The sequence below is a fragment of the Daphnia pulicaria genome, chromosome 4 (assembly GCF_021234035.1).
Source record: "Daphnia pulicaria isolate SC F1-1A chromosome 4, SC_F0-13Bv2, whole genome shotgun sequence".
In the NCBI taxonomy this organism is placed as follows: domain Eukaryota; kingdom Metazoa; phylum Arthropoda; class Branchiopoda; order Diplostraca; family Daphniidae; genus Daphnia; species Daphnia pulicaria.
Window position 1 is genome coordinate 21,989,026 of NC_060916.1, and position 17,364 is coordinate 22,006,389.

The 17,364-nt window shown below is 43.3% G+C and overlaps 1 protein-coding gene across 5 annotated transcripts; it reads left to right on the forward strand.

Annotated features, from left to right (window-relative positions):
- Positions 1–540: 540 nt before the first annotated feature.
- On the forward strand, positions 541–14,758 carry LOC124337576 (sodium/potassium/calcium exchanger 1-like). 5 transcript variants are annotated; one of them, XM_046791613.1, is made up of 12 exons: positions 541–761; positions 867–988; positions 3,660–3,776; positions 7,197–7,244; positions 8,775–8,978; positions 9,895–10,013; positions 10,088–10,263; positions 10,792–10,950; positions 11,466–11,554; positions 12,023–12,424; positions 12,498–12,620; positions 13,722–14,758. In XM_046791613.1, exons 2-12 carry the CDS (start codon positions 878–880, stop codon positions 14,202–14,204), a joined length of 2,031 nt encoding a protein of 676 aa, XP_046647569.1. In that variant the 5' UTR covers positions 541–761; positions 867–877; the 3' UTR covers positions 14,205–14,758. The 5 variants fall into 5 exon arrangements, with proteins under 5 accessions (XP_046647569.1, XP_046647570.1, XP_046647571.1 ...); XM_046791614.1 differs by having other exon boundaries at positions 10,798–10,950; XM_046791615.1 differs by having other exon boundaries at positions 10,825–10,950.
- The last annotated feature ends 2,606 nt before the right edge of the window (positions 14,759–17,364 follow it).

A 17,364-nucleotide genomic window follows, 5' to 3' on the forward strand; every position in this document is an offset into this window, starting at 1 on the left:
GCATTTAAAAAATTTGAGGGGTGGGGGCGAGCAACTAATTCTTCCTGGTTTTACGGAAGGATATCTCCTTTTTCATATGTTCCTTTCCATCGCTATTTTTATTTGCCTTCTGCAACAATGGCTTCTGTTTGTTTCGCTACTGGTTTTACGAAACGTTGGCGCTAGACTTGCTAGATAAGCTGTAGTAGTAGTCTCTTATTGACCTTGGATCCTAAGGTTTTGATTGTTTTGGATGTGAACCGAGATGTTCCTCCTTCTAATGTTCTTCTTCCTTCCTTCTCACATTTTGTTTACACCGCCAATTCCTTTTAGCCCATTGTGGAATATGCGTAGGTGATGCCAAGAAAGTCTAGGCAGATGAGATGAAGGAAATGGGAAGAAGAACAAGAAGTGTATTCTGTTTTGTTTTTTATCTCTTCTCCCTTTCTCTTTCCCTTCTTCTTCTTCCTATTTTCTTTTCTCTCTTTCTCTTAAGTCTATTTCTCATTGACCGTGGCATCTAAATTTAGTGCTCGTGGAAGCTTGTGGAAGCTTGCGAGCTTGTGGAAGAGTTTTGTTTCGGACGTAGAGCACTCGGGTCGCTTTCCATCTCCACGTTCACTACAAGTACAGTCGACGACGCACTCTGCTTGGTGGCCGGACGAAAGAAAAAGCGTCTCCCTCAATCAAAAGACCCCTTTCCCCCATCTGGGCCGATCGTGAAGTTGTTAATTAGGGAGATCTTTTTTCTCATTTGGACTTGGCTGGACAACAGAAATCGGGTAAGAGAATGCCTCATATTAATTTATGCCCATGATTGTCTATTCATTTTTATTTTGGTTTTGAACCCTATCGTTTCCTATTTTCATTCTTCGGATCCGGAGAAGACGATTACGCAATGGCAGGCTACTACTCCAGTCAACGAGGATATGGTGGCTCCTACGGTAGCTCCTATGGCGGTTCATCATCGTCGGCCTACACGTCATCCCTGCGTAGCAACTATATGCCGGTAAGTCTCCCATTATTGGGGCGGTTGAAATCCCCTCAACTGTTTTCCTTTCTTCGTTCATTTTTTGCTTCACAGCCAAACCAAAAACAACAAAAAAAATGTTTGTTTTTTGCTGTGATGACAAAACTAGAACGTCGCCAACTAAAAAGGAGTGAAGATATTAGACCGTCTTTCGTGCAGCGTCAAGTTTTAGGAGCCAAGTTATTAGAAAATGCAAAAGTTAGGAGGATATCTCGTAAAGGGGACAAGAGAAGATGCGTTTTAATGTGATTGTGTGTGTGTGTGTATACGTGAGTGCTCCTGACGCGAAGACAAAAGAAGAAGAAGGAAGTGGATCTCGGTTGAGTCTCTGGCATCGCAAATCACAGCCAAAAAAGAAAAAAGGAACACAGCTTCATTCCTCCTTTTATTTTTGTGTTTTTCGTGTTTTCATAGCATTCACAGCTGACATTTTGCGAAATGGGTGGGCAAGCTATCAGTAAGATTCACGTTGGCACGAGGGAGAGAAGAGTGATGGGTTGATTGCTAAATGTCACACGCACATATCCCGCAATGTACTGTAAATCGCGATCGCAAAACGAGGAAAGGATGAGCGTGGGCAGTGTTTACGCCAACTTCCTTCCTAATAGATCCTAGTAATCCTGCGCTCCCAGCACCTCCGGGGTCTAATTTTGGATGGACCAACACCACGTGATCTTATCCTTAAACTTTTTTGTGTGAGTTGATTTTTCTGATTTTTTTTTCGCGTTCAGTTTAAAAATCTCGTGTTGTTTGTGCCAACTCATATCGGCCAAAAAGTCCCGTCGCTGTCTTATTTGGATCCCTTGCCGTACGAAACTTGGTCGTTGATCTTGTTTACCTTATGTTTTGCTTTTGGGGAGTTTGTTTATTCGAGTCAATGTCTTCTTCAGCACGTACGGTGATACTAGGGTCTTGGGCTAGGACTTGGAAGAGAATGCGAGTTGGGTACGTCGGAACGCCAGAGACTTCCTTCTTGGATTCGATCCTTTTGGTAACCGTTTCTTGGCAATCAGATCGAGTACGTCACGCGGCTCACGCCAAGTTCAGCCAAGAATATGTAACACACTTTCTCTCGTCAAGTTCTTTTGTTTCTTTTTTTTTTTTTTGTCAGAAGTCGATTCTTGTCAACAATGCACGAGTTAGGAGACTACGGCTGGATATAGAGGCTGGTGGGTTGAATGTGCGGAAATGATTTGGGGAATGGTGTCGAGTCTCGGCGACCGGGAGTCTAAGAATAACAGAACGAATCATAGAGTCCATCAAGCCTTTCAAGTGAGAAACAGCGGCTTCTTTGACTGCACACATTTCCTTTGTAATTGAATGCCTTCTCGCACAAAGAATAATATGAGTGGTTTGAATGGAACGTGGGTGGGGGGGGGGATAGAGAGAACAACGATGGCTGGTGCGATAGCGGAAGGGAGACACGGAGGGAAACGGTCGGGCGTGTCAAAATGATTGCTTTTTCGGTGTCGCCAAGCAATGGCCAAGAAAGCAGGCGTTATGCTTCGCGTTCGCGCCTACCAATTGTTATCCTTCACTTCCAATGTCCGCCCTTTTCGCTAGCCGCAATCGCACGCCGTCATTCACGTTGACGTCCTTTTGCGGATTTTCACTGGCCTTAATAGGCTTTCAGAGGCCAGCTCCAGACTATTACTGGTGTCTATTGCCACATGTAGTGTCTCGACAGAGTTAGGAAGTCGACGAGTGATGGAAGAAGAAGAAGGAACGAGCGAACCAGATGAAGGCGGAAGCGAAAGAAAAAAGAGAGAAGCGAAATGACGAGTTTGAAGATATTTTCACTCGAGCAAGCTTTCTCACTTACTCACGAGCTTTGCGACATGGAGTTTATTTGGGTAGTGGCCGCCTATCCCGTGTGGTTAATGACGTTGAACCGACGTCTTATCTTATTTCTCCTCATTTTCTCCCTTGCAAACGCTTGATGACGGACACGGCAGAGTCGGTCGGGCCTGGATATTGGAAGAGAGTCTCCGTGACCCGTTTGCCAGGCAATACACGCGAGATTGTGGGCCGGTAAAAAAAAAAAAAAAAAATGGCGTTCAAAATTCTCCTCTTTTCCCAAAAAGAAAAAAGGTGGGATAACAACAACAAAAAAAAATCACGCGCCCGACGCTTTTGTAAAGAGTTTTGAGTTCATTTCGGCCCCGTGCGGACGGGAATAGAAACGGACGCCGCGCACCGTAGGGGAACCGGACGGTAGCGGCGTCGGCAGCGCATTGGTAAAAACAACAACACAACAAAAGGGTGTTCTGCACGGCCACTGGCTTTTGCAGGACCAAACAAAAAGATAGGAAAAGATCCGGACTAAAATAAGCTCATGCAAGGAGGTAGGTAGGTGTGGGAAGGGAGAGTCTTGGATCTCGAAAGAAATAGCCAACTGGAAAACGTATGCGAACAAGACAGGAAGGAGATGCCTGGAATTGTTAGCCTTGTTTATGGACGATTTCGTGTAATTCAACATTCTCCTCTTCTTTTTTTCTTCCTTCGATTTGATCGTGATTTAACAATTGCGTGAAACTTGTCCGTGAAAAGCGAAGACAACAAACTAATGAATCCCGTCAGCTTCTTCGGAAACAGTTTTAATGAACAGAAGGAAACTGTTGTGTGGAATTTGTCTTGTGTTTGATTATAGGCGTCGTACTGGAGCGATTATCATCCGCAAATGTATTCGTCGTCGTATTCGCCTTATTCGTCTTATTCATCGGCGTATCCGCGCGCCTCAATCTATTCAGTGTCGTCGACTCCTCGGGTAAGTTGGCCGTCCGTTCGCGCCCGCCCGTCCGCTTTTTTTTTTCTGCCTGCCCGTTGACGGCAGTAACCGAAAATAGGTTCTTGCGCCACCACTCACACACAAGCTATACTACTGGCTATACTTTTATCTCGTTTTCGCTTGGCTCTTTCCATCTCGGCTTTTTTTGTTTTGTTTCACTCATTACTTATTTCTATCACTCTCTCTCTATCTAAACCTCGTCCGCCGGTCATTTTCGCTAACGGCTTCCTGGCTTCGCTAAAAAACCCCGGATAGTTCCGGACATGTAGACCGGATGTGAGTGTGCAGATTTATCGTCTTTCCGCTTTTTCGTTTTCTTTAATACCGCTGACAAATGCCTCGCCTATGCTCGTAAATATCAACAACAGCCAAATCCCTTGGTGATATGTCGAAATATCCATTGTCGCCTTCCATAAAAAAAGAATCAAAATAAATTCAGGACCTAGTACTACTACTACTACTACTAATAATAATAATAATAATCGACTAATCTTACTCACGACAATACATCGTCCCTCTCGATCGAGATTGAGAAAGTGGGATGGAAGGGAAAGTAATAATGTAACGTTGGTCGAATAAAACAAAAACGATCCCACAATCCTCCAGCCAACTCTTTTATGGACTGGAGGCTATTAATAAAATCCACTCGGTCTTCTTTTTCGTCTACTACTTGTAAGAAAGTCTTGACATCCCATTTGGGCATCTTTCGAAATTTATCCGATTGCATTAGACTGTGACAACTCTGATGATTTACATCATTGAGCGGCATTTTTTTTTTTGCACTCGTAAAATGATCACACTGTTTATTATCTTTCTGCCTCGTTTTCTTTTTGTTTCTTCCCCCACCATTTTTTTTTCTTCTGTGGAATTTTACAGAAACATGTTCATGTCGTTTGTGTGGAGCACAACGAGCGTAGATCCTGTCACTACAATGTCCCAGGATTGCCTTTGTTCTAAAACAAAGATAGCCGAGGAGCAACGTACTTGAGCAATTCAATCCAGCTAATGCCTGGGAATGCGGAACGAGTTAATTAAGGACCCACAAATAAAATCAAAAATTGGATATGTGATGGGATTGGGTCGTGAATAGGGGAGTCTGTCGGTGGCGGCGGATTGGCGATTGGCCAGCAAGAAACTGATCTAGTGGAGGAGAAGGTTCTGCACAATGGCGTGATAATAATTAACGATAGACATGGACGTCGGTTAATCCAGATTTCGATGATCGATTTAATTGCAACTAAATATTTAAAATTTTCGTGCATTTAGAGTTTGAGCATTTATTAGCCAGTCATTTTATTGATTTTTTGTTGTCGTTTCCTTATTCATTCAATTATTCATGACCGATTTTTTTGAATAATTACTTGACGTAGTGATAATTGACTTCGAGTGGCTTCACCATTTGGCCAATATTTAGAATTCTATTTGAACCTGGCCTGTTGGAGGTTAGAATTTAAATTCAATTTTTTCTTATAGAGCTTGAGTTAAAGATGATTGAATTTTGTAATTTGATTGGTTTTTCATCTTTTGCCGTTTTTATTTTAGTCTTAGCCTTAATTCTAATCCCAACTTTGGATGATTGGAACCGCATCTTATGTATCACTAAACTAAGCTTTATCGATTGCCAGCAACTACCAGTCGGAAAGCCATGCCAATGAGTAATGACCCGCCGAAATTGGCAAAATAAAAAGTGGGATTTGCTGAACAGTAGTTTTGATAAGAGCCCCTGATAACGAATATCCGAATAACGAAGTGGAGTTTTGTCTAATTAATTGTTTCGTGATGGCATCACTCGCTGCGAAAGCTAATTACTGCGTGGTGGTATATAGACATGCGTCTGTCGCTCACGTGAGGGACGCCCCCGTCCACCCTCATTGTTCACGTGACCGTGAGACACAAGTTAGTTTATGTTTCACGACGTTTTTTTCCCCGTTTCTTATCTGATTTGTTTCTCTTCGCGCGTCATCAACTTTTACTTTGAACTCCCGGGGCGGGCGAAATGATCCTTTCAAATCCTGCGCTCTACCGTTTCGCCGGATGCGACCACCCTCGAAGGGCGTGTTTTAGACCACCGTCGCCACCGCCGCAATATATTGGGAATGTCTAGCAGAAGGCCTGGGCGTGTACACATAACGCGCCGTTGCCCCCAACTTGGCACGTCCACGACCACCATGTCCACGGTCACGTCGGTCACATCTGTACACAGAGAAACGTGTCGTGCTGGGGAATCGCGTACATCCTTTTGTTTCTATATGCACCTCCTCAACTTCTTCTTAAACTATTAAAAGAAGACTCCGACCGTCTACAGACACGATAGTTACACAGACCCGCTGTGCACTTTGTATAGTCCGCGAACACGCACCGACGTCGACAAAGCTTTCACCAGCTTAGTTTATGATGTAGGAATGGATATTGTAGAAGAAGGAGGGGGTGGATACGACGAAAATCCTCATCCCGCACACATCCTTTCTGTTTTTATTAGCCTTGTAGCTACATCGCCAGCTTGTCTTTGCTGTTGTAAGGGAAAGGCAAATAGAATTGCGGTCATAAAAAGTGAAGAAAAAGAAGTAGTCAGCACGTGCCGTCTCAGGTTAATCCTACGAGACCTTTAGGCAATTTCTTTTTTGTTTTTCTTTGGTTTCGCCTCAACATCTTCTTTGAGTTAGAATTTTGCACTTGTATCCGCCTTGCTACGGGTTTTTTTTTTTGTAACGCCATCCATCAAACCTAAATCCAACGCTGTCCCAAAAGTTTCTATTTCAAATCGTTTCGCCTTCTTCCATTCACAGTGTGTGACCTGCATATGATTGCTGTGTGTAGAATTTCTGTCCTCAAGGACGCTGTATCTATTTGGTAGTTACAAGGCTTTCAAATCGGCTATGGCTTAATTTACCAGGTCTCGTCAATTACTAATTACTCTTGCACACTAAAAAGTTCTAATTTGGACCTTAAGCTTATTGAGAGATACTGATTCGTTGATATTCGATAGATTTTTGTGAATAAATTATTTCCACCAGCCAACGTTTGAAGTTGGTTTTTATAAATTTAATGCTAAAATCAATAAATTGCTCCGTTAATTTAGCAGTAAATCGAGTCCAATTGCAATCGACAACGATGATGGAATATTGATTTGGTCTTCCATCAACATGTCGGTCTTCATCGTCATTATTTTTCAATTAAACGAACATTTTAATGAATTAGCCAATTGGAATTCTATTTAGAAAATATAGTTTCGTTTGTTTTGGGAAATAGTTTTAATTATGGAGCTGTCTTCATTGCAAAAGACCGAAAATTGATCACATATTGATCGCATATGTCCTTTTAATTTCGTGCGAAAGGTCAAGCGTTTTTTTTTTTTTTGTATTTTCTTTACGTTTTGGAACACGCACATAAATCGAGCAGCACTTAGTGACAAAGATGTCCTTCCACCATCTACCAGGACTAGGCAAGGTATACACACTTACTCTACGTACTCGTATTTCTGTTGGAAAGCTTTCTATCGAATTGGGTGGTGAATCTAAACCGATCACTTGACGACTAACCGCCGTGCCAACCGTTAACGAAAATCAAACCGAAACCAGATCCGCTATTCTCAAACGCTATTTACTGCATTCCCCGAAAAGTATTCTGTACTCGGTTTCATATTTATTGGTTGCCGGGTAATGAGCGACAGTCTATTCCGATAACCTCGACTTTCAATTAACTCGCTCTGTTACCACCTCGGGGAGGAAAAAAATTGTGCAGTTACATAACCAACGATAAGGAAGCAGAAACGACCGAAAACGGCTGGCTTATCTAAATTTACCTGAACCTAGCCCGTTTTAGTCCTGACTCTTTTATGGCCTGTGTGCAAATATAAAGCGTGCATTAAATGGCTTTTTTTTTAACCACCTGATCGACTGTTGGGTGAAGCTGTATAATAACTCTATACCGGTTTCGCCACCTCTTTCCTATTGTTATGGGAGGAAGCCTTTGTTCGGCAAACGACACACAACCTTCATTCATTTTTGAAAAATGCCAAAAAAATGTGCTGGCGCACGATCGCATTGACGTCATAATATACGTGAAGGTTCCATTTCACTCTCTCTCTCTACTCTCTTTTTTCCTTTCAACACATCCTCAATTCCTGTGGGCAAGGGTTGTCCGGCATGACCTCGAATCGATTGGCGCAATCAAGCGAAAATGATTTGGGAGGAAAGAAGGGCAATCGAATCACGGGGTTTATGGACGAAACTGATATGCCAACTCATTTCTTCTTCTATTCTTCTTTACACAAAACGCTATTGAGGCTAACCAAAAATTCTTTTGTGCATTTCACATAGAGCTCTTTGTAATGATTATGCACAACCTAGCAATTTTATTCATCGCCAAACAATATATATTCCCCCAAACAAATTTCTTGTTTCTATTACTCAAAATGGGTGAGTCGAAATAATAACAGGCGCGGCTCGTTCAAATCGCAAAACGATTGGCAGTATCAATGGCGAGAAAGAGAAATCGCCCTTTTTATATAATAACATGCGCGCATGATTGTTTTCTCTTTGTTTTATTTGTGCTATTATTCTCTTTCCCGAAAGAGGAAAAAAAAAATCCAATCTTATTCGTTACAAGTTTTTTTTCTTTTTTCTCGAGTGCTGTTTCCGTTTTTTTCTCTTCCCACGAAAAACTTTGTTGTCCTCTTTGCTGTGTGTTTCTTTTAGCTTTGAATGGGCCCGGTCGGTCGTAATTTGTTGCTCCGCTGGGCGGGAGGGAAACCTTGAGTGGAAACGAAACTGCTCCGCCTAAAAAGAATGTCAATAATACAAATGCTTTTGATGCGCATACTATACATGATTTAACACGAAAATTAACAATGGCTCAACTCGAAATGATAACCAACTCCTTCTTGCCGCCGAAATGCCAAATGCTTTTCGCTAATCAGATCATGAATGTTTAATTGTTCGTCGTCGTCGTCGTCGCTCTAATCGGCTTTTTTTCTAGGCGCAAACCTATCACGGATCCATCCCCAGGATCGCCCACCAACGCTTGACGCCCTCGGCCCCACCGCCCATGTACTCGGTGCCGATGTCTGCCCACCGGATGAGCGCTCTCTATACCGACGCCATGGAGCCCATCATGATCCAGGTCGTGCCGAAATACAATCCCGCTTCCTACTTGGAGGATACTTTTGCTTCTTCTATGCAAGTAAGTCGTTTATCACTTTTAAATCTCTGTGCCGGGTTTAAATGGCTCCAATATTGGGGGGAATTTAGAAACTTGGAGGAAATAAGAAGAAGAAAAAAATCCTTGTTGAACGATGTCGTTTTCCACCATTTACCCTTAGAGGGAAAAGGAGGACAAAAAAAAGATAGGACTGATGATGATGATGATGTATTGTCAGGCTGTACGAGTCTACTAGGTCTGTAAGGTCGTTGGGAATAGTCACGAAAAAATGGAGGCAACTAACCGTTCGATAATGTAATCCATCTAAAATGTTATGGGGAAAATGATGAAGTAAGGGACGAGAAAAAAGCGGCGAATTTTTATCAAGAATAAACAGGGAATTGGGTCGGCGGTCGATATAGGACGCGGGATCCGCATGATGCTGAATGACGGACAGTTTTGGCAGGTCCATCCATTCATGAACGAATCAATAGTAAGGTCACGTTTTCGCCGTCGTCCGTCCAATTCAACGTTTTGTTCAAAGAATATGGAGGAGGACGACGCATTCAATAGAGTAAAGGCGGCCGCCGTTTCGCAAAATGCGGACAAGACAATCAACTTTCCTGGGAAGCGAGAGGATTTAGCGGCGGCTATTCAACTTGTCTATTGGAATGGAGAGCTGTTTATCGCAGCGGGCCCAACGTCTGCGGCGGACTTTGTCCGGCACTCAAAAAGATCAGAGAAGAGGAGAACTCTCTATATATAGAGTTACTTGGATACATCTTCTCCATTTTTCCATTCTCGGCTGCCGGATTTCTGGTGAATTATTGTGTCTTTCAATTGACATCTACTCCGACAGATTCCCTATTACAGGAACTTTTTTGTCTATTCTTCTTCCCAGATTTCCTAATCGAAATTTGATACGATTCACGTGCTCCTTTTTTATTCTCGTCACTAGGATATCCAAGAAGATATGCGCAATTGGCGTTACGCGGCCTCGTCCGTGCTCAATCGCTACACTCCGATTAACAATTACCACATGGAACCGTCTCAATTGGCCAGCCGCAATTCGGCTCGGTAATGAAGCAAAATGAGCAAATCTCGACGTGAAAACTAATATCATCCATCATTTGTTTCTTTTCTGTGTTCAGGTACCTAAGTGGCAGTAGTGACTACGACAGAGCCAGCTCTAGCTCGTACTTCCGACCATCGTCGTTAAGGCCGTACGAGTCCTCGTCGTTCGAGTCCCCCAGTTACGACTCCCGTCACTCAATGTACTTGTCCAGCCGTTCCAGCAGGGATTCGGATTCGCACAAGGGAACGATCGGTTAGTGGTTTGGCTTTGCTTTATTAAATTTCAATGAACGTTACGAATTCTTTCTTTATATAATCGAAAATAGTTTAGTTACAGTCGGAAAAGAGTCAACTTAATTCTGTACACGTTTTTAAAAGACTAGGGAAAATTTGTTTCTTTAATGGCCTTGTTTGTTAAGTCCAAGCTTGACACCATCGTTCATGTCCGGGTTGGCTTCCGGTTGACATTATGGGGGAATTGAAGGAACCCTTTTGTTCAGTCTTTTACGACACCTTTCCAAATTTCAGGTGTCGTCGGATGTTTGTGGAGCACGTGCAGGTGCTATTGCCCCTCACGTGTAAAATTATTGATCTGTCCCGAAATCGATGTGAAAAGACGTCATTGTATTCCCTAGTTCTTGTTTGTTGTCTCACTGTTGCAAACGTCATCCTAATTGTAATTTTTGTTCTCTCTCCTTTTTTTTTTGTTTTGTTTCTTCTTTCCTTTGCGTGTCGCTTATTTTTAACTCATTAATCACGTAACATGCGAATTATTAACAAGGTAAAGGTCATTTGGCCTGCATCTCCTACGCAGGGCATTACCCGCAGTCGAAGCGCAGCGTTCCAAAGTTCTCCGAGGACGACAGCAAAATCAAATGCGGAATCTCTTTCCTGTCCACTTACATCCGGAGTTCGCGACGGGCCCACAGTTCCGGACCAGGTGTGTTAACGTCTCTTCCGCCTGTCCTGATTTATGAGCGAAGGAAAACTTTCTCGTTTGATAATGAGACATTCCCAATTCCTCTGCTCGTCTTCCACATAACCTTTTCATTTCCTTCACTTTCATACCCAATAAACCTCGTCTCTTGCATTCAAGGCAAGGATGCGTCTTACCCCTCCAAAGCGGGAAAATTTCAATTGGCCCAAATTGATTCGTTTAATTAGAACAAGTCTGAGGCAATCCGCACGAGCATGCGAATGAATTCGAGAAATGTTATGCGCTAATGAGTAATGACAAAAGGCCACCCGCATTTTGCCCCGAGGGATTTCACTGTCGGGAGAGAGAAGGGGATCGCGCTCGGATGGTGTCTCCCTTCATCCGTAATCCCATCCTTGCCTCCGATGCTAATCTTCTCGTAGTGCCGGAGAAATTGACTGCGCGTGTCGACTGAATTCCGCACGTGTCTCCATTTCAATTCCATTTATTTGCCTGTTTTTTTGTTTTGCTGTTTTCAGTCATCTACACGACCAAGGATCAGCGAATGGCTCGGCGAGTTGATGCCAGGAACCGCATCAACGAGAAGAGGGATCCCGAACGCATCGTCGTAAGTCCCCCCCCCGTCGATACACTTAAATGAGCCTAAGCTATAGATATTGTACAGACCCTTATCAATGTTTCAATGGCTATGGCTCCTGCACCTAGTCCTTTTTATTTACCTCCTGGCGTGCTTGGCGGCCATTGCCAAGCAACGGATCCCCACCCACCCAGCACTCATCGATCCCGCTGGCGACGGCTTCTTCTTCCTTCTTCGACTCGTCTGTTCGTTTATTAATGACGGCGGTGCTCCTTCATGATTGACGCACCGGCATTCTTCAACCTGTCTCTCTATTGGCATACCGAAAATGCTTTGCCTGTATTCTCCAGGCTCCCAAAACTCCACCCAGCGCCACCCTATGACATGCCAGACTAGACAGACAATTTATTCCATCCAAGATGGATGGACGCAACAATCGTTCACCGTTTATAAATGCGGAATGCGCGCGTCCTTTTTTGTTTGTTTTCCAAACAACAGGATCGCGTGAATAAGAAAGTGGCCCAAGCCAACGAGGAGTTGGCCAGAATTGCGGCGGAGGATCGCAAGGCTCAGATGATCACCAAATACGAAGATGAGCCGGAGGACCCGTGGGATTTGCCAGCGGAAGAAACGAAATCTTCGACTGTTGCATTCGCCGATGACGAAGTCCAGCCGGAAGATAATTACTACGCAGCGGAAGCTGAGCCAGAGCCGGAAGCTGAGCCTGTAGAGGAAGTCAAAGAAGTCAAGAAGAAGAAGAAGAAGTCAAAGGTCAAAGAGCCAACCCCCGAGCCGGAACCAGAGCCCGAGCCGGAGCCAGAGCCGGAACCTGTTGTCGAAGAGGAGGAAAGTGCCCCAGTTGAAGAGGCACAGCCGGAACCCGAACCCGAGCCCGAACCCGTAGGCTATTTCACATCAATTCAATTCGATTTCAGTCCATTAAGGTCATTTAACTTTTTTTTTTTAATTTCAGGAGCCGGTGGTAGCTGATGAGGAAGTCGCCGCTCCCGAGCCGGAACCTGAGCCCGAGGTGGCCGAACCGGAACCTGCAGCTCCAGTCGAAGAATCATCCGACGCCGTTCCCGAGGAAGTCGCAGTAAGCACCGAATAATAAAACAAAAACAACCAACATTAAATAATAATAATATTAATAATAATAATAACTGGTTTCGTTTAATTAAAACATCTTTTAATTAACAAAACATCTTATTACAAACCAAATTTTTCAAATTCAAAACTGACACACATATGACATATGCTGAATAACCCAATGGACGATTTTTATTTTATTTTTTAATCTTTTTTTTTATTTCTTTAATTTGACTGGGCATCAGTCATCCATTAGAGAGGGAAACAAAATTACAATCAAAACAAGTGTCTTGCTCTGATGTGTTCCTCCCTCCACTCACTGGGGCGGTCTGTCGCACAATTTCATTCAAACAAATAACCGCGCGAGCTGCTTTTAAATTTACTTAATTATTGGCACACACAAACCAACACACACACATCCATTACACAAACACTTGTTATTTCCTCACTGATTGATGAGTGCCGAATCGTTCACACGAAGACAATGCGCGCGTGTTGCAATTCATTTTTATTTAATTTCTCTTTTTTTTTTGTTTCGTTGTTGTGGCTTCTCTCTATTATATAGTATAATATTATTTCATGCTCCTTTTCCCCCCTTCATTAATATAATCCACATTCAACGGGATCGCTTCAAGAGAAAAAATTGAACAACATCAGGATCGGTTGTATTTTGATCGCTATTTGAAATAATTTTAACTATTTCACCATGTTTCCCAGCGGTAGATTTTGTTTTTTTAGTGACGATATGATTTCTATCCCCTGGTAGTGCATCACCCCTACTATCCTCTCTAATGATCACAATCACAAAAGTTTATATAACAAAGCGCCTTCGTTTTACTATCATATTCTTCCTTCGAAATATAATTCTTTCAACTTTCACTCTCCTCTCCTACACAATGTTTTATTTTTTTCCACTCGTGAAATTTTTGGCTTGGATTGGACACATCATTTATTTAACTCTCTAGGAAATATGAATAACCCCGAATGGCTTTTTCTTTTTCTTCCTAATTCTGCGAGACTTTGACGCCATCCAACACCAAACCAACAACAACAACAACAACGGACTGTTCAGATTTCTTTTGATCGATTTGTGTTTGGAATCGTCAAGGCTTCGGAGGACATTTGGGGCGGTGAGGAGGAATTCACCTTTAAACGAAGCAATAATCCAGAAGTTGAAGCTGCTGCAGCGGTTGAGGAGGAGGTGGTGGCGGTGGAAGAACAACCGGAAGCGGAAGTGACAGACGTAGTCGAAGAAATCGTCGAGGAAGAAGTTGTGGCGACAGAAGAAGCAGTCGTGGAAGAAGAGCCACCAGTGCCAGAACCGGAAGCGATCGAACCCGAACCGGTGGCGGAATTCACCTGGGGTGATGAGGAGGAGCCCATCCGGAGGAAAACTGAATCCGCCCCAGTGGAAGAGTCCATCGACGACGAACAGCCGACGCCAGAAAATCCTGTCGATACCATATCGCCAGCTGATGAAGTAACCAACGAAGAAGAAGAAGAAGTAACTACCAGCGTTGCTCAAACTCACGAAGAAGATGAAGAAGAAGAAGAGGAAGAAGAAGAGGAGGAGGAAGAAGAAGAAGAATAATTGCAAAAAGACCTGGCCGAGTAGTAATAATTGAGTTCAGCCTTTATCGGCCAGATACTGCAATTGGCAATATTATTTTCATCACACGTTTCTCACTTACATATTCTTTTGACTTCCAACAAAACAAAACAACCCCCCCAAAAAAAGTCTTATTAATATTATTATGCCAAAAATTGTGAATGTTTTATTTTCTCGTTTGGTTTTCCTTTTTATTTTATTTTTTTTTCTGAATCGGGCGTGTGAGTATTTCTATTGATGCGTTACTCGAGGCGCTAGGCGACCAGTGTGTAACAATCATATTTATTCTGTTTTGTTGTTTTGGCAGCAGACGCACATACATTCACTTTCACGCGCTGCACGCAACCTGGACCTCCACACACACACACCTTCAATATTACATGTGGGTTCTTATAATGTATTCTCTCCTTTTTCTTTTCTGTTCTTTCTATCTCTCTGCCTCTGTATTTGTTTCTTCAAGTCGTTGCCTTTTATTGCCTTATCTCATCTCTGGTTTTCCAGCACATAATATGACCGTGTTCGTGTTCCCGCCTCTACATCATCTTTTTATTTTTATTTCTTTGCGTTATTTTATGTTGTTTTTTCCTTCTCGATGACTACGCGAGAAACGCCACCATCGTCAGCCAGCGACGAAAAAGGGAAATGAAGACAAAAGGAGATTAGCTTTTGCACGATCTGGTGGCTCCGTGCGAGTTGCTCTACGTTCCAGTGTCGGTCGGTTCTGGTCCGTGCGTAACAGGGGGGCTGGAACAGGGGAAAGCCGAATCTCATCGATAAATGTGTCTGTGTGTTCACCTTTTATTTGATGTCTCGGTGAAAAAGACAATAAAACAGTTGGCGAGGAAATAAAAACAAACAACCGAAAAAGGGGAGGGATAAGCGAAACTTTCTGCATTTCTCGCGCGATTATTTACAACGAACGAGATGGTACGGCAGGAGGAGCGACTATTAATCAAAATAGCCAAAAGAAATAAAAGACAAAAAGAGGAAATAAGAAGTCGCCAGACGATGTATACAGTCAGGAGAGATAGTATAATAGTGTCGAGAGAGATCGGTGGATGGGCGGGAGTAGGCGGAATGCCAAAGACGTCATAGACGTCGTAGATTTCCCCTTTTTTTCTTCTCCCCCCCCTTTTGCGCTCTTTTATTATTAGACTGGCGAAGGTTGGTCGCTATATCTTATTTTATATTCGTGCGAATAAGAAAATTGAATTTCCCTTTTTTTCTTTTTTTTTTGTAGTAGATATGCACCAAAAAAAAAAATAAGGTGTCTGTTCGGCCTGGCAGAAAAACCAAATTTTCACGCTCCATATAGTTCGTCGTCCACAAGGCCGCCAATAAGGGCAACGCCCTTTTTTTCTTTTGGCTGTGTTCGTGTTCTCTACTGGATCCTACTAATAAAGCTACACACCTTCCAGGAGAGTTGAGTGTGGCTCGTGTGTAGTAGCGCTTTGGATAGATGATCATCTCCTCACTATAGCGACAATTTTCGCCATATGTATGATAACCGGGCACTGCTGCTGCTAATAATACGAAGAGAGACGCCAGTTGGTTCCACTACACTCAAAGGGGGGGAAATAGAATCTGGTCGCCTCTTTGTGTGTTGCGCTGCCGAGTCTTTTATCTCTCCTCGCTCCTGGATAAGGAGCTAGAGAGAACGAGAGAGAGAGACTATAATATGCTGCGCTTCAATCGCATCAAATGGTCCGGTGTTTATCGATCAGCGTCACAACCGTCGGGTGAAGAAGGAAAAAAAAAGGAGGGGCGTGGCATAATAGAGACCGGGGAGCTTAGATACACACAGAGTCCTAGACTGGAAGTTCCTTATATACATGGACAAAAGATAGTTTATATTTCTCTCTTTCTTTTTTAGTCGATCTCTTTGGCTCGCGATTGAAATGGACTTGTCCACCTCTTCACTCAATCCTTTTTTGGGGTGCATTTGCTCGCGATCGTCCATCTTTCTCGGTCTGTGTGTAATACGCCACCCCTAAAGTCCCGCGGGAGTGAACGAGGAAAAAAGAAAAAAAAAAGTCGTGTGCAGAATAGACATATATCTCCGCTGGCTATATATCCAGTCCGGCGGCGTGTGTGGTAGACCTCGGTTGAATCGAAGTGTCGATTATTCTTCGTTTTATATATCGTTCCATTCATGAGACGGTTTCGCCCGCCACTGTGGATATGCCGCGTAACACACCCTGGGACGTGGTTTCCGTGTCTAAGGAAATCTTTGTCAACCGAGGCGACTCTGGCACTCACAAATGTATATAGAACTGGTGGTGGTGTTGTCGTATCTAGACGTGTATGTGTGGCCCGGCAAAACCTTTTGTGAACAACGGGGGCACAGCAATGTCATTGCTGTTGTGCCTGGATGTGGTTCACATGATAAAACAAGAAAAAGGTCGGAGCAATATTGGATTCCCGTTTCAATCGATTTCAGACGCGGCCAATGGTTTTCTTTGCCTCCCGTGGCGGCAGCCGGGCGCGTCTTATTATCATCTCTTGTCCAGTATAGTAGTATCTATTCACTCGACGTCTTAGCAACGGGCTCTGTTACTATCCTCTCTCTTATGGCTATAGACTCCCGCTTTTGTTCCTCCATGGCGACGGAGGGTTGGGTCATCATTGTCGGCTATTGTGTGTGCCAACCTCCCCCGAAAACCTCTGCGCCATGACATACATATCGCCTCTTCTTCTTCCCGTAAAATATAAAAGAGAAGATTCTCATAACACGCTGATGTCCTTCAACCTTGAAGACCATCTCCGCGACGTCAACCCAAATTTACCATCCGGGAAACGCGCGCACCGGATCTATTCTCTTATTCCAGATTGGCAATACTCGGTACCGGATATACATCTTCTCTGCTGTTACATGACGCGAATTGCGCACACAGCAACAACGATCGCGCCGCATCAACTTTAACCCGAAAACACATTTTGCGGAGGTTGTTTGACTAATATAGGAGGCATTCTTATAACACCAAATACATTTTTAAAAATGCTATTATTTCAACAGTTTTCTGTTTATAAATTTTGGGTTTGCTGGGCGTGTGGTTTTCATTCGACTGGTCACTCGGAAATGTATTACACTGTAGTAGTTTTTATTCACGTGTGTTGTTGTCTAGTTGTTATTCACTTCCCA